Source organism: Copadichromis virginalis, linkage group LG6, assembly GCF_057382275.1.
Source record: "Copadichromis virginalis isolate Kocher_CV1m ecotype Utaka linkage group LG6, C_Virginalis_male_GT1.1, whole genome shotgun sequence".
In the NCBI taxonomy this organism is placed as follows: domain Eukaryota; kingdom Metazoa; phylum Chordata; class Actinopteri; order Cichliformes; family Cichlidae; genus Copadichromis; species Copadichromis virginalis.
Genome location: NC_140623.1, coordinates 2,370,784 through 2,396,785, shown reverse-complemented (window position 1 = coordinate 2,396,785; position 26,002 = coordinate 2,370,784). Strand labels below are relative to the sequence as shown.

The 26,002-nt window shown below is 39.3% G+C and overlaps 2 protein-coding genes across 3 annotated transcripts in view; both read left to right on the top strand.

The window, feature by feature from the left end:
* Positions 1–5,994: 5,994 nt before the first annotated feature.
* On the top strand, positions 5,995–6,759 carry LOC146706909 (uncharacterized). Its single transcript, XM_085458207.1, has one exon. It carries the CDS (start codon positions 5,995–5,997, stop codon positions 6,154–6,156), a length of 162 nt encoding a protein of 53 aa, XP_085314333.1. The 3' UTR covers positions 6,157–6,759.
* Positions 6,760–9,683: 2,924 nt separating this feature from the next.
* tpcn3 (two pore segment channel 3) overlaps positions 9,684–26,002 on the top strand; it is a 31,485-nt gene continuing 15,166 nt past the window's right edge. For both annotated transcript variants that reach the window (XM_085458204.1, XM_085458203.1), the window contains exons 1-9: positions 9,684–10,051; positions 11,839–11,921; positions 12,493–12,607; positions 15,461–15,589; positions 16,422–16,538; positions 17,849–17,967; positions 18,744–18,845; positions 19,933–20,059; positions 21,331–21,538. In XM_085458204.1, the coding sequence (XP_085314330.1) occupies positions 9,962–10,051; positions 11,839–11,921; positions 12,493–12,607; positions 15,461–15,589; positions 16,422–16,538; positions 17,849–17,967; positions 18,744–18,845; positions 19,933–20,059; positions 21,331–21,538 (1,090 nt within the window). In that variant the 5' untranslated portion in view covers positions 9,684–9,961. The remainder of the gene's footprint in view (positions 10,052–11,838; positions 11,922–12,492; positions 12,608–15,460; positions 15,590–16,421; positions 16,539–17,848; positions 17,968–18,743; positions 18,846–19,932; positions 20,060–21,330; positions 21,539–26,002) is intronic.

The following is a 26,002-nucleotide window of genomic DNA, read 5'->3' as shown; positions in this document are numbered from 1 at the left end:
AATAAAAAAAATTAACTTTGGATAATGTGTCGTGTTAGTAATGTGAAAATACAGACCGGTTACTGCCTGCATTATAAAACTGATTACCCAGATGGCTACAACAAAAATAAATAGATTTCTATAAGCTATTGGAAAAGTAGAAATTTAAAGTTTATCATCTTGGCCAATCTGTCTGCAGCCTCTCTACCACCCAGTGTTCACACTGCTCTGCCTCATTCGGTAGCTCTTTGACATCCTCAGCTTGGGTGTTCAACCTGAAGTCCCTACACACAAAGTTTAATACTCTACTGCACACCTGACCTTTCATGGTGTTTTCTTGGGTGTCTGTATCCAGTAAGGGTCCCTAGGCGAGATTCCCTATGCTAACCAAGCTACCTTGGATATGAGAAAGACAGAGATAACTGAAGCCATACCAGCTCAGACAGGATGTGGACAAGGTCCACGTCAGGTGTTGGGAAACCATGACACACAGATGAGAAGTGGGTTAACGGAACCGGAAGACATAAGTGGGGAAGAAATGAAAACAAAGCACTGTTGGCATGCTACTACATAATTAACCCCAGCGGAAGGCGTTACATGAAGACGATGTGGGACCTATGGAATCTTTGATACCCAGCATTTAGAGAGACAGCAAAACATTTAGTAGCTTCTAGAGGCCAACTTTGAACCAATAGCACAAGTTACCATGAAGTGCAGGGTCTACCAAGGAGTTCCTCTTTTCCAACTGCTGTTCTGCATTGGCCTGAACCCCCTCAGTTAGGTCATTGACAAGACTGGCTATGGAGACCAATTACAGAATGGGGCAATCGTCAGCCACCTCCTCTACATGGATGACATCAAGCTGTATGCTTAAACAGACATTGATTCATTCATCCACACCACGAGGATCTACAGCAACAACATCAGAATGTCTTTCGGACTGGAGAAGTGTAGTCAGAAGGTAACAAAAGGTAAAGAGAGGCGCAATTACCAAGTACCTGCAGAGGGTCAGGCAAGTCCAGAGAAGTCAGCTGAATGGAAAGAACAAGATCCAGGTAATCAACACTGGGATTGGGTAGCCTACTGGGATAATAAGCTGGCTAAAGGAGGAGACAGACGCCACTGACATCAAGACAAGGAAGCAGCTCACCAAGGACAAAGGGTTTCACCCCAAGACTAGAACCCTGAGACTGTATGCCAAACAGTACAGAACCACTGTCCAGGATGAGACGATAAACATTCACATCAGGATCATGGCCACAACGAACAATGTGCTTAGTGAATACCTCAGACAGCAGAAACCCAAGAAAGAAAAAAAGGAGCAAGTAGAAAATCTGTCATGGAGCCAGAGGCCCCTGCGTGGTATGTATCACCGGCAGACAGGATTTCTGGATGTCAGCCACTTCCTCTGTCAGTGGCTGGACAAAGCTGGACTGGAGGACAGCACAGAGGCACTAGTCATGGCAGCACAGGACAAGCTGTATGCACAAGATTCATAGAGGCTGGGGGCTGCCACACCAGGCAAGATCCCCAGTGCAGGCTGTGTAAAGATGCCCCAGAGACAATCCAGCACATAACAGCAGGGTGCAAGATGTTAGCAGGCAGGGCATACATGAGGCGCCATAACCAAATAGCTGGCATAGTATACTTTAACTTCTGAGCCGATTATGGCCTGGAAGTCCCGAGGTCAAAATGGGACACAAGCCAAGATCCTGTGGGTCTTCCAGATACAGATAGATAAACAGGTGATTAGGGATGGGTATCATTTAGGTTTTATCCAATACCAGTGCCAAACCGGTACATTTGAAATGGTGCCGGTGCTTAAACAGTGCTCGAACCGGTGCTTAAAGAATGGAGAACACAAACTTTGTCCAAAAAGCTTTTATGTTTTTATTTTTAGCAGTCTCTTTTTTTCTGCAAAATGATAACCAAGTTAGCCTTTTCTGTTGATACAACATACCTCCTTTGGTTGGAACCGGTGCTTAAACAATGGAAAACACAAAATTTGTCCTAAAACCTTTCATGTTTAGCTGGTTTTTTTTTGTAAAAAGATAACAGTGTTAGCCTTTTCTGCAGCTATAGGGCATATATGGTATCACTCTATCAAATAACAAGACAGCCGCATGTAACTACGACGGTGTTTGCTAGTTCACCTTACGTGCATTAATTTAATAACGTGGTTAGCCTACTCAACATAAATTACACACGAACAACATTAAGCTACTCACCCAGAGAAGAACGGCTGCTGCCGCCATCATCATCCATCATCATTTCTGCTACACTGGCAGGGCTAGGGGCCAGGTTTTTCATCAGATTTGAGGAGTTACCTCCTTTGCACAGTATCACCTTAAAGCACTTGTTGCAGGCTGCTGAGTTTGCATCTTTTGCTGTGAAGTACAGCAAGACTTTTGACCGCTTCGCCTTGGGCATTTTTAATCTGTAACTCTGCTCTAAAAGAACGTACTTACCTGGGCCCGCCTACTATCCTTGGATAGTCTGGTTACTACCGTTTATGTCAGAATGGCACCGGATACCGGTACCCATCCCTACCGGTGATGGCTAACAGCCTAACATCGTAGTGATGGACAAGCAGAGGAAGACGGCTGTAGTGATAAAATATAGCTATACTGAATGACAACAAAGATGCTGCGCAGGACCTCTGGGGGCTTGAGAAGTGTATTTGTGTGGGTGGGTGTGTGTTGGGGGCACTGCCCTGAGTGTTCCAGTTGCAACGAGGACTACTGCTGCTTTCAATCTCCACATCTTCTTGAGCTCTCCTCTCAGCTCTTGGCACTTCTCGAGCTGCTATCATTCAGTATAGCTACATCTGTCACTACAGCTGTCTTCCTCTTGGTTTGCCATCACGAGTTTTTCTGTCTGTATCTGCAAGTCCCACAGGATCTTAACTCGGTCATTCTCAACTACCCTAAGGGGACATTTGGTTATGGTGTTCTATGTATGCCATACCTGCTAGCATCTTGCACCTTGTTGCTATGTGCTGAAATTTTCTCATTAGCATCTCTGTACAGCCTACGGGGTCTTGTTCCTATTCTGCCATATTAGTGCTGTCTCTGTGCTGTCTTTCAGTTCAGCTTTGTCCAGCCACTGACAGGATTTGTGGATGTCAGTCTCTTCTTCTGTCTGACGGTGGCACATACCGTGCAGGCTCCCATCCTTCCGTGATGGTTCCTTTTCCTGCTTCTCTTCTCTCGGGATTCTGCTGCAAGAGGTATTCACTAAACTATAGTGAATACATCTAAACTAAACTAAAACAAACTAACAAAAAACTAAATCTTTGTTGTCTCATCCTGACTAGTTCTCATCTTCCTTCCACTTTGCATACAGTCTCAGGGTGCTGGATTTGGGGCTAACCCTCCATGCACGGAAGGAGATTTCTTGTCTTGATGTTAGTGGCTTCAGTTTCCCCTTTGGCCATCTGATTATTCCAGCAGGTTATTTGATTACTGGCAAGGCAGCATCATAAGATGATGAAAGATTTACCCTCAGGCCCCCTCCTTGATTCAGAGATCGTCTTTCCCTTTTTCGTAAATGGCCTCCTTGACTCCAAACCACCGTCCAGGATGTGTATATCCTTATCAGTAAAAGAGTGGCAGCTCGCCTGTAGGTGTAAATAGACTGGAGTCAGACATAATTTTTATTGGTAGTCCTCTAATGTCCTGTTTCCTGGAAGTTTCAGTTTGCTGTGCAACTGCCGTGCTCAGTTCTGTCACAAATTTCCACAGACATCATCCCATCCCCCACTAGAACTCAGCCCAAAAAGCTGATAAGAGTCACACCCAAATGAATGAATAAATGTTTACAGGGAATAGATTTTTTGGTCTGAGTGGTCAAAGTGTAAAGTTTTATCCATCTATTTTATATTTTCAAAACTTAGAGATTTTTTTTTATAATTTAACAGGTGAAGATATTCAAGAATGAAAACTATCAAGATAATGTAACATTCTATTTAATTGTATTTATATGGCACCAAATCTAACCTACAACAACTCGGCAATATCCTACAGTAATACTGATAAAGCAAATGACCTCCTTTGAGCAAGTACTTAGCCAAGCTATCTATATAAGTACCTTTGCAGATGCAGAAATTTTTCTATACCTTTCCTCAGATCTGCGCCTCGATACAATCCTGTCTCAGAGGTCTACAGACAATTCCTTGGACTTTACGGCTTGGTTTGTGCGCCAATGTGCACTGTTACATATGGGACCTTATATAGACAAGTGTGTGCCTTTCCCAGTCATGTCCAATCAACTGAATTTATCACAGGTGGACTGCAGTCAATTTTTAGAAACATCTGATATGTAATCAATTGAAATAGAATGAGTGTCAGAGTTACAGTGGCTTGCAAAAGTATTCGGCCCCCTTGAACTTTTCCACATTTTGTCACATTACAGCCACAAACATGAATCAATTTTATTGGAATTCCACGTGAAAGACCAACACAAAGTGGTGTACACGTGAGAAGTGGAACGAAAATCATACATGATTCCAAACATTTTTTACAAATAAATAACTGCAAAGTGGGGTGTGCGTAATTATTCAGCCCCCTGAGTCAATACTTTGTAGAACCACCTTTTGCTGCAATTACAGCTGCCAGTGTTTTAGGGTTTGTCTCTACCAGCTTTGCACATCTACAGACTGAAATCTTTGCCCATTCTTCTTTGCAAAACAGCTCCAGCTCAGTCAGATTAGATGGACAGCGTTTGTGAACAGCAGTTTTCAGATCTTGCCACAGATTCTCGATTGGATTTAGATCTGGACTTTGACTGGACCGTTCTAACACATGGATATGTTTTGTTTTAAACCATTGCATTGTTGCCCTGGCTTTATGTTCAGGGTCGTTGTCCTGCTGGAAGGTGAACCTCCGCCCCAGTCTCAAGTCTTTTGCCGACTCCAAGAGGTTTTCTTCCAAGGTTGCCCTGTATTTGGCTCCATCCATCTTCCCATCAACTCTGACCAGCTTCCTGTCCCTGCTGAAGAGAAGCCCCCCCAGAGCATGATGCTGCCACCACCATATTTGACAGTGGGGATGGTGTGTTCAGAGTGATGTGCAGTGTTAGTTTTCCGCCACACATAGCGTTTTGCATTTTGGCCAAAAAGTTCCATGTTGGTCTCATCTGACCAGAGCACCTTCTTCCACATGTTTGCTGTGTCCCCCACATGGCTTGTGGCAAACTGCAAACGGCACTTCTTATGGTTTTCTGTTAACAATGGCTTTCTTCTTGCCAGTCTTCCATAAAGGCCAACGTTGTGCAGTGCACGACTAATAGTTGTCCTATGGACAGATTCCCCCACCTGAGCTGTAGATCTCTGCAGCTCGTCTAGAGTCACCATGGGCCTCTTGGCTGCATTTCTGATCAGCGCTCTCCTTGTTCGGCCTGTGAGTTTAGGTGGACGGCCTTGTCTTGGTAGGTTTACAGTTGTGCCATACTCCTTCCATTTCTGAATGATCGCTTGAACAGTGCTTGGGAAATCTTTTTGTAGCCTAAGCCTGCTTTAAATTCCTCAATAACTTTATCCCTGACCTGTCTGGTGTGTTCTTTGGACTTCATGGTGTTGTTGCTCCCAATATTCTCTTAAACAACCTCTGAGGCCGTCACAGAGCAGCTGTATTTGTACACCCCACTTTGCAGTCATCACACTTGTAGTATGGCTGGACTGTCGTTAAAACATGTGATATCATCGAAACAGTGAGAACAAAGTGGCTGTTTGGAGGGAAAGTGCAGGGCTTTTTTCTCATCGTGGCTTTAAATGCATTTATCATGTCAGCAGCAGTCTTACCTTTTCCTTGCAGCTCACAGTTCAGATGGTTCAGTTTCCCAGTGCCGCAGCAAGTGAGACATACACCCTTTGTTTACCTGTGATTAAAAACAAACTCTTCCTCCCAATAACTGTGAAAATGGTCAATTTTATTTGGCTTCCCTGCCATGTTTTTCTGTATACCAAGTGTTTGTGAGTAAATACTGTTTTTCTTCTTCCCCTGCAGTGGTGTCACCATGAAACCTCAGAGCTGGCTCAGAAGGAACTGGCTGTGGGCCGTCTCTGGTGCCTTTGTGACTATCCACCTGGCTACATGGATAATGCAGAGAACTATGAAGAGTGTGGTGCGCTCTGAGGTTGCAGTCAAAAAGAAAACTGTTGAAGGGAGACCAGACTGATTTTTATTTAAGTCCCTGGAATGATGGAAGGATAGAAATCAGCCTCCAGACGACTGTGCCCCACATTAACTGATAAAGACTGTACTCTATCCACATCCATCCACATCCACTTGAGAATGTCAAGTTTGAAACGATTGCTGTAAAAAATCAGTTTTGTTGGACAGTTTGACACTTTTCTTGAGTTAGTTAAAAATAAATTGATGTTTCAAGTTGTGATTTAAAGTAAATAAAAACATGGAAATGTATATTTCAATAAAATAAATGTCGTGATTAAGACTTTTTTTATGTTGATTTAAAGGGTGGACTTACTCAGCTTCACAGTGTATTGTTGGGAGATTGTATTTATTTCTTCATGTTAACCAATTCAGTTTAAACACCTAAAATTATAGATGTCAGTGCTGCTAACAAGAATTATCTTAACCTAAAGCACAAATAGTCAAATTTTATTTCAACTGGGGCAGACACTTAAAACCACAGTATTAATACTGTGTTAAAAATGTATCCAAAATGATTTGTTTCTTGTCATTAAGAAAAAAACATTGTTTCATTAAATGTGATTGTTTTCATATCCATATCAAATAAATCTGTTGGAATCTCCCCTTACCTTAAGTTTCTTGCTTACTGAGTATGTCAAGCCGGTGGTCCAGTCAGGGGAATAATTATTTGATCCCCTGAAGAAATTTAAAATTTGCTCACAAAAAATGAACAGCAATAAATTTTATGGTAGCTTCATTTTAATTGAGAGAGACATATCAACAAAAACAATCTTAAAAAATACATTAAAAGGTTGTTTTGTATGTCATTGAGTGAAATAGGAATCTGTTCCCCTACAACCCAGCCAGAATTCGTACAGGTTGACTACAATCAGTCAATTACAGATACTTTTGATTTCAGCGTATGTGTATAATGCACACATGTCCACTGAATTGATATCTGCTGCTCCAACCACCTCACCACCATGGGCAGGACCAAAGAGCTGTTGATTGAAGGGACATAATTGAAGACTTGCTCCATGCTGGAATGGGCTCCAAGATCATCAGCAAGAACCTAGGTGATAACTGTTAGTGCAGTTATTTGGAAAAAATAAATGTATAAAATAACCATCTCTCGTCTTTGGTCAGTTGCAGCCAAGTGGTGAAGAGTGTCTGGTTTGGTGGTTGCAGGATCTCATCTCAGCTTTTTATGGATGATGTATCTTTTTTTTTTAGCTTCATCAACAACATCCAGCTCACACTGGGGCAGTTTGCAACACGTGTGAAGTGACTGGGATGAAAATTAACAACTCAAAATCTGAGGCCATGCTCTTCAGTTGGGAAAAGATGGAGTACCCACTTAGGGGTGTTAAATACCCCCAACTCTTTGATCTTTGGGCTGAAGGAGGAACAACAGGAGCAAGTTACTGTCTCAGGAGGAAGAGCTAAAGATTGAGAGACAACTAGTATTTCACCATACTAGTTGTGATGTGGATTCTGTACACATCTGCTATGATGAAGGGAGAGCTCAGCGTGGAAGCTGACCATTTACAGATCGATCTACCATCACCTGTGGTCACAAGCTCTGAAAAATGAACTGAAAGAATGACATCTCAACTACAAATGGCAGAAATGAGCTAACAGGCTTAAGGATCATCCACAAAGCTTCACTCCTAAAAACATAAAAAAGGTCAGTGCTCTTTAATTAATTAATCATTAATTTATTGAATTGAATTCAATTTTATTTGGATAAAACAAAATCACTAAAACAGTTGCTGCCAAGTGGAGCAGTTTAAATATCTTGGGGTCTTTTTCAGGGGTGAGGAGAGAAGGGTGCAAGATAGTGCACCAATCAGTCTGTCAATATCTGCAGGGATGTGGATGCTGAATCATTCTGTCGTAGTGAAGAGAGAGCTGAGCATAAAGGGGAAGCTCTTAATTTACTGGTCGATCAATGTCATTTCCCTCATCTGAGGTTATGACCTATAATAGTGGCTGAAAGAATGAGATAGTGGACACAAGTGGCAAAAATAAGCTTTCTGGCCTCTCCCTTAGAAACAGGGTGAGGAGTTCAGTCATTTGAGAGGGGCTCAGAGTACATCGGGCAGATTAGGGTCCCACTTGCATGAGCTGTTCCCACTATTTACACTATGTGTCTACACAATATTTGTGGTTGAAAAACAGTAGGATGAAGTTTACACTTTTTCTTTTCCTACCCACTTTTTTCAAATCCCATTGTTTATAAATCAATATTCAGAATTTGACATTATATTATCCATGCATGTTTAACTATATACAAGTCTACACTCATATACAATACACACATAAAACGAATTAAGCATATAAACTAAAACAACAACAAACTACAACACCCAGAATCAGAATCAGAAACGTTATTGTCATTGTCACGAGAACAACGAAATTAAGAATGATTAACCCTATGATTAACATTCCAATAAATCTCTTATCTTTTTGAAAATTGTCTCTCTCTCCAATTTTATCCTCCGGCTCAGTGCTGGTGAAATTATTTTGGGTCTTCCACTTGACTTTTTTGTTCCATAACCCTCAGGATCATTTAAGAAATTCCAAATGACTGTCTTACTGTATCCCACCTCAGCAGCGACGCTGCAAGAGACCGTGCTTATGCAGTTCAACAACCCAACCACGTTCAAAAAGGGAACTTTTTTTTTGCCTTTGCCATCAGAAAGTTATGACAGTGAGACTACCTGACAGAAAATGACAACGAAACCACATTTTTGCACAGAATTGGCATTTTAAAGGCATGTGGTTCTAAGATTTTGATCATCTGTAAAACAGCCTGTTTCAGTTTAAGCATTGTTTTCAATAAATTGCATGTTCAAAAAAACGTTTTCTTACGTTATATTGTAGGATGAAGACCCTACAATAACGCAAAAACTTGTATTTCTGTATATTCTCCTAATTTTCCCACTATTTGAAATGCCTCTGACTCTTTCTCCCAGTTTCCGTTATCGTGCTGAGTCACATGATACCACATGGTGCTTTTACTGTCTCCGAGTAATGTCTGAAAAATACAACAGCATAGTAATACGAGTTCAACAGTGAAAACGGTGGGCATAAAAGAAAAAAGCACCAAAAATAATTCTTTTATAGAAACCACTACAAAGGAATAAGTATAGAACAAATTAAATTGTAGAGGTTAATTGGACAAGAATAAAAAGGGACATGTAACAATGACATGTAGCAACAATGCTACGAAAATAGGATTTTTCCTTTTACTTATTTATTCAAAGTTTAAAAAAAATCTTCAACCTTTTATGCATTTATTGTTGATTTTCATTGAGACATTTGGTCAACTACTCTAAATCTGGTTAAAACGTAACATTTTGCGTTTTGTAAGTCTATTACTTACTCGCTATCTGCAACTTCGTTATTAGGGAATATGAGATAGTTTGTTGTTGCTTTGTTTAATGGTAATCAGCCTGTTTTACACATCACTGTATTTTTTCCTCCTTATTCATTCCGCTGGTCCGTGAAGTCAGCACGAGTCGTGGTTTATTGGAGCAAGACTTGAAGCGGCTCTGACCAGATATCAGTAGGCTGAGATAGATGGCAAGCGGTTGTCATTTTTATGCCACTGGAAAGAAATCCTCTGATGCGAATCTCGTGGATGACGCTTGATGTGACGTTTACGTCAAAAAGTGCGACTTAAACTAAGTTTGGATATATGTTTTTCTTTTTTTCACCACTTAGAAACGCCGAGGAGCTGGTAGTGAAAGTTTGGAGACATTTCGAGAGTCATTAAAAAGTTAGAAGAAACATTTTGGGACGTTTTGTGTCGGTCGTGTTGAGAGATGCCTGAATCAGAGAAGAATGAAAACATTCCCGAAGCGTCTGCAAGAAAAGGAAATTCAAACACAGGGAATACAGCAAAAAGCGAAGAGGTATGACACAGCTGGACGCTCCTGCACAACTACAAGTGATTATAATGTGATTGTGCAGGTTTTCTGTCAGCGGATGGCCTGGAGAACGTGCAAATGATTCCACGACTGCAGTAAACTGTTGGACTCTTGTCCTTTAAGCCCCATAAAGCACCCATCACTAGTATACAGCTTCCAACTTCCCTAGTTAGTTCTCTGTTAAAGATGAATTTATTGTGCATTAAGTGAATCATTGACAAATAAAATAGATTTTATTCGATAGCTTTGGACGACTGTTTAAAAAACAAAAAAAAAGGGGACCCTTTTTTTTTCACGGACCATTTTTGACAGATGGTTCAATGCTTGAAACAAACAATCTATATGTTCCTTCCACTATTTGAGTGAACTGCCTTCTATATTAAATCACTGTAAATCACCTTAAAACTCTCTCGTCACAGCTCAGGACCTGCTTGCCAGTGATTCTTACCAGTTGCACTATTCTTTGCTAGCCTTCAGGCTCATGCACTGTGGTCACCAATTAATCAGACAGCATAGACTTGACCTCAAACACAGTTTTGTGTTTAAGTGCACTAGTCTTTTGGTGCTTGGGATGTATATTGGCCCTGAACCAAGGATCCATCACTGAGGTTCTGTCTAGCAGGTCACTGCTGACCCTGAGTCTGTGCTTCTGCAAGTTGTTTTCATTTCCTCAACCTTTCGGTGAAGCTGCTGATAATTACAGTGGGTAAAATAAGTATTGAACGTGCCACCAATTTTCTAAGTAAATATATTTCTAAAGGTGCTTTTGATGTAAAATTCTCACCAGATGCCAATAACAACCAGTTCGGTCTACACATGTAAAGAAATCTAACCACAGATTACCATAAATTATGTGTAATAATGAGAAATGACAGAGTGGAAAATGTATTGAACATGCATACTATCATTTGCCTTTGTTTCTCTGTCTGAAATCTTGCAGTGAGCACCTGGTCGTGGCCGGTTTATGGTGAAATAATGTTCTTTCAACTTCCGGATATTGGCTTCAAAAGTGCTCACTGGAACCTTCAGTAGTTTCTTCTGTAAATTCTTCTGTAACCAATGCTTTCAGTATGTTTTGCAACAATAAGGCTTCAAAGGTCTTGAGAGTCCTCATTGGTTTTACCCATGTTTCTTATAAGACATGTTTTTATAGGCCATCAGTTTGAATGAACCAACATCAATTTGAACCAAGTGGCAGGACTGCTTACTGATATTATTCAGCTGGTGTCATGACTTTCCATGCCTTTTTGTACACCCCTTTCTTAGTGTGTTCAGTATGTTTTCTGTATCATTTCTTATATTACACATAATTTATCGGGATCTGTGCTTTGATTTCTTTGCATGTGTGGATTGGATGGTTTCTCTGGTGAGAATTTCTTATCAATAGCAACAGTTTGTCACATGGTCAAAACTGATTTTGCCTGCTGTATCTCACACAGAGAAATGGCTTAGGTAAGGCTGTTGTAATTCATGCTGTACCTTAGCCAGTGTGCCTATGGATAATACCATAATGATGGTTTACACTTGATCTCATACCATTCATATATGTATCGCACAAGCCGGCCGAAAAAACAAAAAACAATCCACTAACAGACAAAGGAAATGTGAGAATTAAGGAAACAAACAACTATATGTAACTAAAAAAGACAATCAGATAGTAGATTTGTTTTAATTTTTGTTAATTTTTCAGCATTAAATACCTTTTATTTTGCAGATCTTCTTATATTGAGAGTAATATTTAAATGCTTTAAATGCCCTTCTGTGTGTTTCAGGATTTTAACTTGGCTGCCATCTATGTGTCAGATGCCCAGTACAACAGAAATGTCTACTTTGACACATCACCTCAGGCTGTCAGGTGCGGCTTTCACATCCATCCATCCATATTAAATATGTGGAAATTCTATAATTATTTTGTTTGTCTCTGCTGTATTTCTGTTGTGCTGATTTCTGTACACACGTATATTTAATCTGTTCAGCCTGGAAGATGTTTCACTCCTCTCCGTCTCCTCTTAATTTTTGACCAGCAGTTTGAACATGTCAGACTAGAACAGTTTCTTTTAGCTCTGTTTACGATGACTTTCTTTGCCTGTGCTGACTGGTTGGTATTTTTTTTATTCTGTATATTTACTGTAAGGTGTCATAACTTTATATTTCACTTTTAATAAATACATATTAGTCTTTATAACAGCTTTAAATCAACATTGTTGAATGGATAATTTTTCATGTAGAATATATTGTCCCAGCAAATGCAACATTTTCTCCTGTTTATTAGTCAATCTGCTATGGCAAACTATGAGGGATGTGAAATGACTTCCTCCTAATGTGAAATGCATTTGGATGTGAGGACTTTAAGTTATAGCATGCAGTTTGGATTGAATAATGAGTGTGAGTTGCTCTAATATCCAACTTTGTGTGTGGATTTTCAGACTGTATATGCTCTATAATCATTGGGCCCTAAAGGTACTCCTCTACTTCTTCATGCTGGTCAATCTGTCTCTTGCCATCTTCGAGGATCCAGCTGTATACCCTCTGCCTATATGGGTAAGACTGCAACTGCCACACAGAGACACTGTCCTGTTTTTATAGTTTCTCTTTTTAATGTGCAGGCTAAGGGTGCTGAGAGGAATAAAAGGTTTGTCAGCAGCGCCAAATGTCCAAACAATCGTAAGTGCTTTTTGAAAAATTCAGAGATGCAGACAGTATTGGAACTGATATATCTGAAATATCTGAGCCTCTGTCATGCTGATTGAAGCAGAGTCTATGAAAAAACACTATAAGAGTTATTCTGATATAAACTAAGTACTAACTAAGTGATGTTCTGAGGGCTCTTGTAAATCTAAGTTTCATTTTGGTTTAAAGGCTGACTAGTAATTAAACTTATACAGATGTTAAATTTAGCAAGTATGTAGCAAAATTAATGAATGCAAAAAAGTGAAATATAGCAGTTTAAATAAACAACTAGCATACTTTCTTACTAGTTTGTTTGTTTTTGTTGTTGTTGTTTGTTAGTTTTTTCAAGGCACTTTTTATTGTAAGGTCGACCCTACAATAATACATACAGAGAAAAACCCAACAATCATATGACCCCCTATGAGCAAACACTTTGGTAACAGTGGGAAGGAAAAACTCCCTTTTAACAGGAAGAAACCTCCAGCAGAACCAGGCTCAGGGAGGGGCGGGGCCATCTGCTGCGACCGGAGAGAAGGAAGACAGGATGAAGACATGCTGTGGAAGAGAGACAGAGACTAATAACGAGTATGATTCAATGCAGAGAGGTCTGTTAACACATAGTGAGTGAGAAAGGTGACTGAAGAAGAAATATTAAATGCAATAGAAGCCAATAGAGGGGAAATCTGCTCTCTCTTTCTAGTCCCTGTCAGGACTCTTGCTGCAGCATTTTGGATTAGCTGAAGGCTTTTCCGGGAGTAAGACATTCCTGCAGTTTAACTAATTGGTGTGTGAGATCTGGTATCATGGATGGATAAAGCTGTGTGTTATCTGCAAAGCATTAAAATGTGTGAAGTCTATTAGTTAGATATGATACAAAACAATGCAGAGCAGTACCTGTAATACCTACAGCGTGCTCTAATCGCTCTAATAGGATATTATGGTCGACAGTATCGAACGCTGCACTGAGGTCTAGCAGGACAAGCACAGAGATGAGTCCACTGTCAGAGGCCATAAGAAGATCATTTGTAACCTTCACTAAAGCTGTTTCTGTGCTGTGATGAGCTCTGAAACCTGACTGAAACTCTTCAAATAAGCCATTCCTCTGCAGATGATCTGTTAGCTGTTTGACAACTACTCTTTCAAGGATTTTTGATATGAAAGGAAGGTTGAGATTGGCCTATAATTAGCTAAAACTGCTGGGTCTAGAGATGGCTTTTTGAGTAACGGTTTATCTACTGCCACCTTTTTTGGCTTCACTCCTTGACAATGCGAATTAGCAATAATTCCTCTTCCATTTTTATATAAATAGACTTCTCCCAGAGCTTGACAGACTTCAACTCCAACATTTTGGACTGCACCTGGCAATTGTATTTCTTGGTCTGCTCCCCAGTCTTGGTGAGCCTTACTGCTGCTGGTTCTGGCTAGAGTGAACGGCGAGCTCACAACAGGTGTCTAAAGCACAACAAGAGTTACAGTCAAGTACAGTCAATACGCTTGGATGGATGAGGTCTATTATGGAGACACTATCATATGTCTGATCTTTGATAATGATTGAGACGCAGCAGCTCAAGATGTTTAGTTCTAGTATAATGTTCTAATCACTTAAAATAAGCTGCTTTTCTATCAGCAGTAATTTGTTACCAACTACACACCGCTATAGTTTTTATGAAACTGGGAGATAGTGGTATTAGGGTATATATTATATTTTGATGTAGCTACAGTCTTTCTATGTCTTTCTATATCAGTCTCATGGCGACTGAGCCTTCTCTGTGGCAGATCCCGCATTAGATCTGCACAAACACGTGATCAGTTTAAATCGTTACCGAAGACACATTTTTATCGTCTGGCTTTTAACAAACTTTGACCTAAACATTTTGGTTGTAACAGCCTTAGTTGTTGTTTTAGTTGTTTTTATTGATTTACTTTATTTATTTTTTCCATATTTTACTGCATCATTGTTTTACATCTTATTTGTTTCAGTGGCATTTTACATGGTTATGCACTTTGTGCAGTATGGACGGTTTGGAAATGTGCTATATAAATGAACTTGACCTTGAACTTGACCCTTGACCTATATGTAAAATGTGCAATCATTGAAATTCCAAATTGGAGTTCAGTAATAGCTGGTAATGTAAAAGTAATTAATAACACCATTAACTTTGACTGACTCTAATGTAATCTTCTGTGGCTTGTATGAATAGAAATACTAATTACTGTCTACACCTCAGCATTTTATTATAAAAAGACTGAATAGATTTTCAGGCCATTCAACATTTTACCAGTCCTGAAGAATAGAATACAATAGAATAAAATTCAACTTTATTGTCATTGCACATGTCACAAGTACATGGCAACGAAATGCAGTTTGCATCCATCCAGAAAGTGCTTTAGTAATAATATATAATACAGAATTTGGATCTATTATAGTATGTTACATGTACAAGGTATGAAGGAATGTTATGAATATACTATAAGTATGCGCAGGCTATGAACAGGTTATGCATATGTTTAAAAATATGAAAACTATACAGGTTGTAGATATACAATTGCAAGTATTAATAAACAGTTGGAAAACTATAATTATTGTATTGTACAGTATGATGGTCTATACAGCAATTACAGTAGTGCAGCTGAGATCAGTGAAATAGACTAGCTACTGTGAAGTCCAAGAAGTTAAATTATTATCAGAAGTATGGTCATGTGTTGTGTTATGTTGTTTTTCAGGCCACCATGCTGGTGGAGATACTCTGTCTGCTCATCTTCACCATTCGAGTCATTCACTATGCCAAGGTGATTCTCCGTGACAAGTTCTGGAAAGATCCCAAAAATATCTGCATCATTGTCATCCTCACGGTAGGAGTGCCAATCTGCATTATTATTGTGGGAGGGGTTTATACACATTATTAGTATATATGTATTTTTAATTGGAAGATTTTGGAAGAAGGCTCCTCTAACTCAGACAGAACCAGAACAAGTCATTGTAAAGATGTTTTTGACTAAGTACTTAGGAAGAGGTTATACATTCCTGTCAGTTGGTGAGTGTGCAGTGTGCACCCAGAGGACTTCCTGGTTTAGGGTCTGAAAGCTGAAACTGTTAACGTGTGCTGAGCTGCAGAGACAGGATGTGCTGAGAAGGCTTTCCTCTTGTTGTGAAACAACCTTTAGCCTAAGATGTTGCTTTCTCAGCACTACCAAAGTAGTAAAGCTTCCTTGTGACTCAGTGATTCTGAGGCTCTCAGTCACAAATTTTCTTGCACAACTTTTTATTTTCTGGAATATTTGGAATAAGTTGTTATTTTGTTTGTATTATATATGAAATCATTTTCATTTCAAAGAAGACTGTCCTTCTACTACTGCTCAAATAATTTCATTTTAGAATAATCCTGTTTATTCTTATCTAGCTAGTTTGGTCATGGAAACACTTTAAGTATTGACATATGCATCTTGAACTGCATCTGACTCTTTGAAATGCAAATAGATAGTAAATACTAGCATTGAAGCTGGTATTCTTTCAATGTGTGTGAATGTTAGAAGCACTTGCATAGAAAAAAGTGCTTGTGCGACTGGGTGAACGAGGCAAGTTGTATAAAGCGCTTTGATTGCTCAGAGTAGAAAAGCACTATATAAGAACCAGTCTGTTTACCATTTACCATTAAATGACTTTGTTCTTTTGTGCATTGACTAGCTCACTTTGGTTGATATGATCATTTATGGAGCATTGAAAGCTGCAAATTATTATGGTGTTCGCTGGTCCAGAGTCCTGCGGCCGCTTCTACTGGTCAACGTCACAGAGGGACGGCAGGTAATGGCTGAATGTTTAAACAATCCACAGTCAGTAATGAAAGCTTCATTACCATGAACATTTCAATTTTTTTCCGTTTTTTTCCTCATTAAATCCTCTCCAGAGGATGATCCATTTCAGTTGTAATGAGCACCACCTTTAGAGAGAACTAGCTCTGCTGAACTGATATGGGAAGGCTTGAAGCACTAAAAGTAAAGTGAGGATAAGCACTGTAGTCAAATGTAGGTCATTGGTTACATTTTTCATGGCTCTACTATAGACTGTCTCGGTGTCTTCTTTCTATGATTACATTCCTAGGGTTAAACTCAGAAACTTTGTGTACTACAGTGAAGATTAGGAGAAATTACTAAGAAAACTAAGAGAAATAACATATATCAGAATACATGTTAAAGAAGAAATCATCCCCGTTAGGAGTTCATTCTCAAAATATGACGTCTTCATTAGCTCAGTGTTTTTCGACACCAAATATAATGTGTTTGTGGGGATTATTAATGATTTGGCTGTAAGAAATATTCCAGAGACATCACAAGATGGCTCTATTTAACGAATTTTTAGGTCTTATTAAACTAACTTCTATTATTTATACAATTAACTTATTTATTTTATTTTTTGCCTGTCCTGTCCGGCAGTGCAGCAGTCAGATTTGTTGTCAAACAAAATCTCCAACAAATCTATTTTCACAAGTGGACCATTACAGCTGCTATGCTTGTCCGCTCGATAGGCATATTTTATTCGATGTACTTCAAACACTATCTATCTCACATCCATGGCCAGTGTAGAATCACCAGTTAACCTAACATAGTAGTGGTAGAACCAAGAACCATCTTGCTGTGTCAACAGTACTAACCACTACATTTTTTGGCATGTTTTTTTCCCAGTCTCAGCCCTGGAGGTGATTAGGCTCATACAGAAGTTTTATGCATGTATGTTGTAAATGACAAATTGCCCAGAAATCCAAGTGACTCGTGGTTTGCAGACATGTAGAAAGCTTTGGTCCTAAATTCAGTTTAAGTCATACTTGAAAATGTTTTCACATCTGGTCAGAGTTTCAGCATTTGTTTGTGTTCACGTGATCAAGGCTCTCAAAGTGGTGTTTTGTCTGTCATGAATTTTCTGCCGTTTGATCAATGGATCATGTTTAGTTTTTCTCTGTTAGGAATTTGTGGAGTGTTTGAGGCAGACATAATGTTGTTAAACATGTAAATGTTTGACTTCACGAGCCAATGGTACTTGAAAACATTGTTGATAAGTGTATAAGGGAAGAGCTTTTGCATGTAAAACTGTGTCACTGTGTGCTCCTTTGTGTTCAGCTCCGCAGAGCATTCAGGAGCATCCGTAATGCTCTGCCTCAGATTTTCTACGTCTTCCTGCTCTTCATGTTCAGTATCCTCATCTTCGCCCTCATGGCGCTGAAGTTGCTGGGCAAACGGTGAGAAAGCTGTACCTTTGTATTCTGAGGTTGGCTCTTGACAGTTTTCAAATTCTCTTTAAACTTGTTTTCAGTTAGAATCATTCAAGTTATTTCATTCCATATATGTGACATCTTTTTGGCCTGTTTATTATCTTTTAAAAGGCTGTATTTACATTGCATATAACTTGGGAGTCTTTGAGACCCATGCAACTTGAAAACACTTCCTGCAAAAGCTAAAGCGCTCTACACGAATAATGGGCAGGTAGGTAACAGATGATAGCTTTCAGGCAGTGTAGTGAGAAGCCTGGAATAATGAGAGTAAAAGGGACAATAGTAAGCAGCATACAGACAACAGATTTGACAGACTTGCTGGGTCATTCTCTGACATTTTGTAACAAGCTGAATACATGTAAAGATCTGAGATCCAATCCAAATATATTACCTGGATTTCTTTCTTTCTCTATGTAATAAAATCTTGCGTGATGCAACCAGTGAAATTGTAATTTATAACATGAGCTTGCACAGGCAATTGTGCAAACACCCAGCTATGTCATCCATATAAATAAGCAAAGATTTTAAGCTTATGCAACATTTACAAACATGTTCTCCTGGTCAGTCAAAGAGCCACACCACCTGGCGCAGTTAGACAATGGTCAACATTTTCCCAAAGGCTCTACTGAGGCCATGTGTTCTGTTTTTTTGCTTTGTTTTGTTTTTAGTGAAAAAGTAGAGGACTTTTTTGAGTTTTAGCAATAGTTTTTAAGTGTATGTATTTTTTCTCTCTCTCTCTCTAGAGGTTTGACGAACATAAATGGAACACCATATTTCACCAGCTACCTGGAAATCATGTTTGACTTGTACGTCCTCGTCACCACGGCCAATAGCCCTGACGTCATGTAAGTTTGTATTGTAAATCTCAATTTGTGTTCTTTGAGATCAAGCAATTTACAATTATTTCAGTCTTCATGAAGCATGCCTTTTTCTAAAGTACGTTAAATCCCTGATTGTGTTTGCATGACGTTACTTTATATAGTATTTACTTTGAGATGATTCAGTTTGTGAAAATACGTGGAAGTCAGATTTTGCGTGTGATTGCAAAATGGAATGTAGTGTTGGTTCATTCCACTTTAGTTTTATGTGCATTTTGTCAAACAATCAACAAAATCAAGTAGACAAAGATGACTATGAAACATGGATGAAAATAGATTCACAGATTAATGATAGATGATTAAATATTTGGAGAGCAATTAAGATGCACTTTATCTCACATACTGTACATATAAAACTGGCATAAATGTCACATTTTTATCCAGATCTGTCTTTTTAATCTAAATTGGACATCTTCACATCATCTTATACATCATTCAGTGGCTCTGACTGAAAGAAAGAAACAGCACTGTTGTTAATAGTGCTTATCTCGTTGAACCAACTATTCCATCCCAGCCGTCATAGGGCGAGATGAACCAACTATTAATATTTGAAAAAGGACAGTTGATTAAAAAAAATTAGCAGATTTTCTCATTTCTGTTAAAATTTTTGTTCAGATGAAACCCACTGAATGTAATTTGTGTTGCATTCAATGTTGTGCATGTATTCCTTGAATACTGGAATTGTTTATATGATCAATAAGGCGTGATGTCTGAACAGCAAGGAGACGACATGAATAACACAATTCAGCCAAACTCAGTTATAATCCTAATTCTCAGATTTTTAATTAGTGTATTTGACATAATGTATTTTGAAACTGTTTGTGAAGTAAAAGTAGTGTTATTATTTAGATAGCACTTCAAACCACACAAACTCTTGTGTTTCTTTCTGGCGCTGACCTCTTGGTTTGAGAGGGAACTCTCTGAGCTTTACAGAAAAGAAGAAGGAAGTGAACACTAACCGTTTTTCTTCTTCTAGTATCTAGTATCTTTCTATTAGTATCTATTTGTCTTTGTATCTTAGCCTGACTTCTTTTTTTCTGCTTGTTATTGTCAGGATGCCAGCATACAACGCCAACTTCTTCTTCGCAGTCTTCTTCATTGTGTACATCCTTATCAACACTTACATCTTCATGTCCGTCTTCCTGGCTGTCGTATACAACAACTATAAAAAATACTTGAAGGTACAGCCATGTGACCGTTTCCCGTGCAGGTTCTCTATATTTTTATAATTTCTTTAAAAAATACCATACTGTGCAAAAGTTTTGAGCCACTCCGCATTAAAAAAAACCACACACACTTGACACAGGACTTGAGAGATGTATCTGGACCTGCATTTGATTTATCTACTGTTCACTGAAGCCTTATTACAAATAGTCTCAGTGGAAGCGTAGCTATAAAGAAGTCATTCTTAAGAGAGGGAAACCAGGAGAAAAGGCTAAGCTATACCACAGTCCACAAAAACTGAACGGAAAATCAGTGGGACAGGTCTTATGGTATCATAAATCCAAAATGAAATTTTTAATTTAAATCAGTATGTTCAGAGGAAGTTGGCAGAGGGGTACAGTAAGTGTCTATAGCCATCTGTAAATCACAGTAAAGGTTCTGTCCTAGTTTGAGCATTTCAGCCGGTGGTGTTGGGAATCTTGTCAAAATTGATGAAACTATGTACATAAAAATGCACTGTCAGATTTGATTGCAATACCATCTGGCAGGCCATTTATTTGGTGATGGCTTAATTTTTCAGTATGGCAATGATCCCGAAAACACTGACAATGCAATAAAAGCATGCATTTTTAGAAAAACACATGGTGGAACACAAGCAGTCATGGATTGGCCTCCCTAGAACCAGGACCTCAACATTAATAAAATGGAATTTCCTCCAAGAAGCCTGGAGAACTGTTTATGAAGACTACTTCAGGAAAGCTACAAGGAAGCTTGCCTAGGAAATATCAGGCCGTGGTAAAGAATAAAGGACGTTGGAGCCAATATTGACTTTTAGGATCGTTAGAATTGTACAAAATCACGCAACATTCACACAAGCATTGCCACTCTGATGTATACATCAGAGAACAACTTGGGGTTCAGTATCTTGACTAAAGGTATTTTGACATGCAGACTGAAGCAGCCAGGGATTGACCGCCAAACGTCTGATTAGTCAATGACTTTCCATACCTCCTGAGAAGCTGTGCAAAGGGTTTTGCAAAATACTCTATATGCCATGTAAGATTATATCAACTTATATAAAGTGGCAAGCAGATCTGATTAATATTTGTCAATTCAATCAAATAAGATGTATCCCGAAAGTTCCTTTGTCACAGCAGCACCTGGATCTTGGAATTATTTATTAAACGTACTTATTTTTCTATAAATTTATGTCACATCTTTTGTGAATACAGTAGATTTCCTTTGCACATTCCATGTCATTTAAGAAGAAAATGATCATTTCCAACAGGAAGAGGTACGGCAGCTAGTGAGAGCTAAGAGGCACAAGATGGTGCGAGCATTTGGTGTCCTACAGGAGCAAAGGGAGGAGGGCGGCGAGCCAGTGGTGACCCAGGCCAGCTGGAACCAACTGGTCCGACTGGTCCAACCCAACCTTAGTAATGCTCACAGAGAGCTGCTATGGAGCGTCTCTGATGACAAGAACCAAGGGGCCATTGGTGAGTGATATCCAAACCAACATACACACCTTAAATCCAAAACACGTTTAGGGAAGTTGAGTTTAGTAAAGTTCTTTATAAGTACCCAAGATGGAAGGGATGAGATTTATTTTTCTTTAGCCGGTTTGTTGTCAGCTGTTTAATCTGCATGTCACATGTCTAGTCAGCTGACAAGTAATTGTGACAATATGGAGAGTAACTGAGCATATTTATGTACATTTTCATGTGTTAGAGCTTTGACTTAATTTAAGGAGATGAGGTTGGAGATGAGGAGGAAGAGGAGAGAGCAGTGTTGGAAGAGAAAGGCATAATGAGAATGACATGATGAAAGTATGCATGTAAAAATGTTAAAAGGTCATCTATAGTTTGAAATAACTATTTGTGACCTTTAAAGAGTAAGAAACACAAAGACAAACATTAAACTCGTGGTTAATGCCCCTGAAATTGTAATTTAAGCAAGTAGGCAAAGTCAATAATGTTGTAGGCATTGCAAAGTGTAAAATTTCTGTCTAGCTTTTAATAAACTCCTGGTGCGTCACTATGCAACTTGGCAAAATAGTTCGTTTGTTCCCAGATCCACAGCTAAGAAGCTATGAGAAGAGTGTAATATTCAGCACAAATGAACAAAGCTGCTGTGCAATGCTGCCTTCTTTACATTTTAGCAACATTTCAAGGCCAAACTGGCTCTGTACGACTGAATATGATTGCATGTCACAGATAAACTATGGAACTGCATTACATCTTCTATTATTCTACACAAATATCTCAACATTTTGTATTTGCTTTGGAATAAGGGTAAGGTTATGAATAAGATTAAATGTACATGCATTTTAATTGCTTAGAGCCGTAGGTGACCAGGTTGTCTCACAGTTTTGCGTGTTCATGTGTAAACTGAGTACAGCCTGCATGCCCTAAATCTACCTAAAGGCCATTAAATTGTCACCAGTCCAGTCTAATCCTTGAAGCTGAGGCATTGTTCAGATGTCCAGTATCATTCAGCTCTGCATACTCTGCTGAGTCAGTGTCTTCACACTCATCTTCCACATGAAGGAAGTCAAAATGCATTATCATTGAGCATTTCTATTTTTCCACCAACCACAACATCTGATGTTATACAACCCAACAAGTAAAAAAAAAAATCTAATTGATCTTTACAGTTATACATATTTCCCTGTGTGTGGTTGTTATCCCTGAATTCCTTTAATGATTTTGTCTCTATCAAGTTATTTACTACTGCCTCTTATGCAGGTTTTTATTTTATTTTATTATTATTATTTTTTTAAACCACAACTCTTGGTTTTTAACCTCTGCTTTATGAACACGCAGTGTGTGTGACTTTGCACTTGAGCAATAGCATGAATTTGCTGTTTCTGTTTTCTTCTTCCTCACTGTGAAAACCATTTTTGTGCTATGCTTTAGACATCCTTTCTAAAACTATAAAACTTTGCATTTTCACATGGGAGTCTTGCTTACAGAGCAAGCCTCAAGTGGCAGTTAGTTACTTCAGTTTTTGGCATTTTGTCTTCATTTTTCAGTCTTGCACAGGGGATAAAAATTTCCAAAAATGCTGCTATATACTCGAAGGAAAAATGAAAACAGTTTTGCGGTGCGTACTGCAATTCCTGCATTTAACAAACAGAAGGTTGTTACATTAGGTCAGGGGTCGGCAACCTTTCTGATCATGAGTGCCATATAATATTTCCTCAGAAGTCAATGTGCCATATGATTGCATTAGCAATAAATGTAATAACGCTCTATATTAACAGTTACACACTATATACAGTGTTGGGAAGGTTACTTTTAAAATGTATTCCATTACAGAATACAGAATACATGCCCCAAAATGTATTCTGTAACGTATTCCGTTACGTTACTCAATGACAGTAACGTATTCTGAATACTTTGGATTACTTAATATATTATCATGCTTTTTACAACAACGTGAATGTACTATTGCTGTGTGATTTATTACTATTACTGAAGGTCCGCGACTCCGAGCTGTAGTAAAGGGACCTCTGACTAATACGGCGGGGTCCCTGTCGGCTCGTAGCCGAAAAATAGCTTTACTTTGTTGTGTGGGTCAACTTTTCTTGCGAGAGACAGAGAGAGGCGTTGAAAGGCTGCTCCAACGGAACTTATTGTTTTCGGAGGAAAACACGAACACGGTGTACAGTCGAGTCTTAATAGCTTACTTACAACTGGGCTCGTCAGGCACTCTTCTTGGCTGCAGTGGTTATTATTATATTTACATGCTTCCAGCTCCCGTTTTTCCTCGATGACAGCTCGTACCTTTCCACTCCCCTTTTTCTCTCTCCCTCCTCGCGCTCACAGACCCATAACGTGTATGGCAGTGCATTCTCCCTGCAACACGGACTACACTGCCCATGATGCTACATTCTTTAGAGCTATGCTTTTAGCATTCTGCCTGTTAGCTTAGCACAACAACAACAACAACAACAACGAAAAGGCGCTCTCTCACCCAGGAAACACACAGTCGCAGAGAGGGAGAGAGAGCGTCGCCCTGTAACCATGGCAACCGTAGCGCTGCCGCCTGGAACAACAGAACGTAGCTGTCAAACAAAACCCAAACAGTCCTGACCCGCGACAAAATGAAACAGGAAAGTACCGCAGTGTAATCCATTTATTTCAACAAAGTAACTGTATTCTGAATACCACCTTTTTAAACGGTAACCGTAACGGAATACAGTTACTCATATTTTGTATTTTAAATACGTAACGGCGGTACATGTATTCCGTTACTCCCCAACACTGACTATATAGAACCACTTTATAGAATTATATTTGTTCACAGATGTTGGCAGCTGTCAGCGAATAGTTATCAGCTATTTTGAAACAAAAAAAGACTTTTTATCCATAACAGCAAATGAACTGTACAACAGAAAATGCAAATGCTATTTATGGTCTCCTCACAACAATGATAAGAAAAATAAACTGGGCCAATATGGCATGTTTGTTAATACAGAGACACACATGTTAATATGATCTCTGGTCTCCCACTCAGAGACACAGGTCTCCGAGTGTCCAGCATTCAGACGGCTACCTGAGGACACTCATGTCAGAGAAAATATGCTCACACTGATATGCAGAGCCAAATACTGTCAATAAGGCCTCTGCAATGTTCTGAAGACATTTAAACTTGTCCAGCAGGTGAACATGCAGCTCCATGAACACGCACAGCTGTGGATTCCAGCTGCGTCTGTAGTTCTGCAAACTTTGACCCCCACAGACTCGAGCTTTTCAGTTCAATCAGCTGCATTTCGATGTCCTCTGTGTCCAGCCAGTTAATGCAAGACAAACCCAGCTGCTCATTAAAGCTTTCTGGTTTGATCAGAAAAGAAAACATTGGTCCATACACCTGCAAGTCCCGAAAACGCATTGTGAATTCTGTCTCGAGTCTACGGATTTCCGTGGTGCTGATGCTGCACTGAGCAGACAGCTCCTGAAGCATTTGAAGTGTTGGAAAGTGGAAATTTCAACATTGCTCGAAAAAACTGCCAGCTAGCAACGTCCCTCTCACCAGTAGGCAAAGTGATTTTTAGCCAATTACAAGTTGAATCTGGTAGTTGGGGTTGTTAGCTAAGATACCATCATTAAGAAGCAGCACAACTAATGTGTCTATGCGAGCTAATTTGTGATGTACACCGCTGGCCCGGCCATTTTTTTTTTTTTTTAAATGCACCTGCTCAAATTAATTCCCTGCGTGTCGTGCCCAGGGCTGGACTGGGACAAAAAAATCAGCCCGGGCATTTTGACTAGAGACCAGCCCACCAGGTATTATAGGAAAAGCCATAAAGCCTTTGAATGAAAACAAACGCTGTTGTGACAGTGATGTACTGTCTCATTGGTATGATTTCTATACATTTTATATCAGATAAAAACTTTGGTTGTAAGATTCAGATAATTATTTATTAAAAGCGAGACATCTGAAATGAGAATAAGAAAGAAAAGTATTTCTTTGTTCCCACCTCTCCCTGTTAATGCCTCTCTCCCCCCCCCCCGGCAACACTTTGCTAGATCCGCCCCTGCACAGTTACCAGCTGTCAGCTACTTAGAAAAGGATCCTGGTGTTATTTGTCTCTCAGAAACAGTTCATAACTTCCCTTCAACTCATTCATGTCACCTAAAAGGTAAACCTGTTTCTCCATCACCTGTTCAGCTCTGATGATTCAGTAAGGACATCTCCTGGTTTCATCTTCATGTTTCCATCTCACCAGATAACCAAACCATATCATGACCAGCAGCTTTACAGCTGTGGCTCCAGCAAACATCAGCTGATACTAGAAATTAATATGAAATTAATTCTAACAACAGCTGATCAAGTTTAAAAGTGCTGCTGTTGTTTAGCGCGACATCCGCTGGTTTCCTCTTTCTGGCACAAAGTGATAAACAAACAAGAGAGAAAAGCCGATCAGCTGATCATGGATCAGTTTCATGATTGAAGTA

What these genes read in the sequence shown, in the direction of transcription:
- LOC146706909 (XM_085458207.1), top strand. Translation starts at nt 5,995, where the DNA reads ATGAAACCTCAGAGCTGGCTCAGAAGGAACTGGCTGTGGGCCGTCTCT.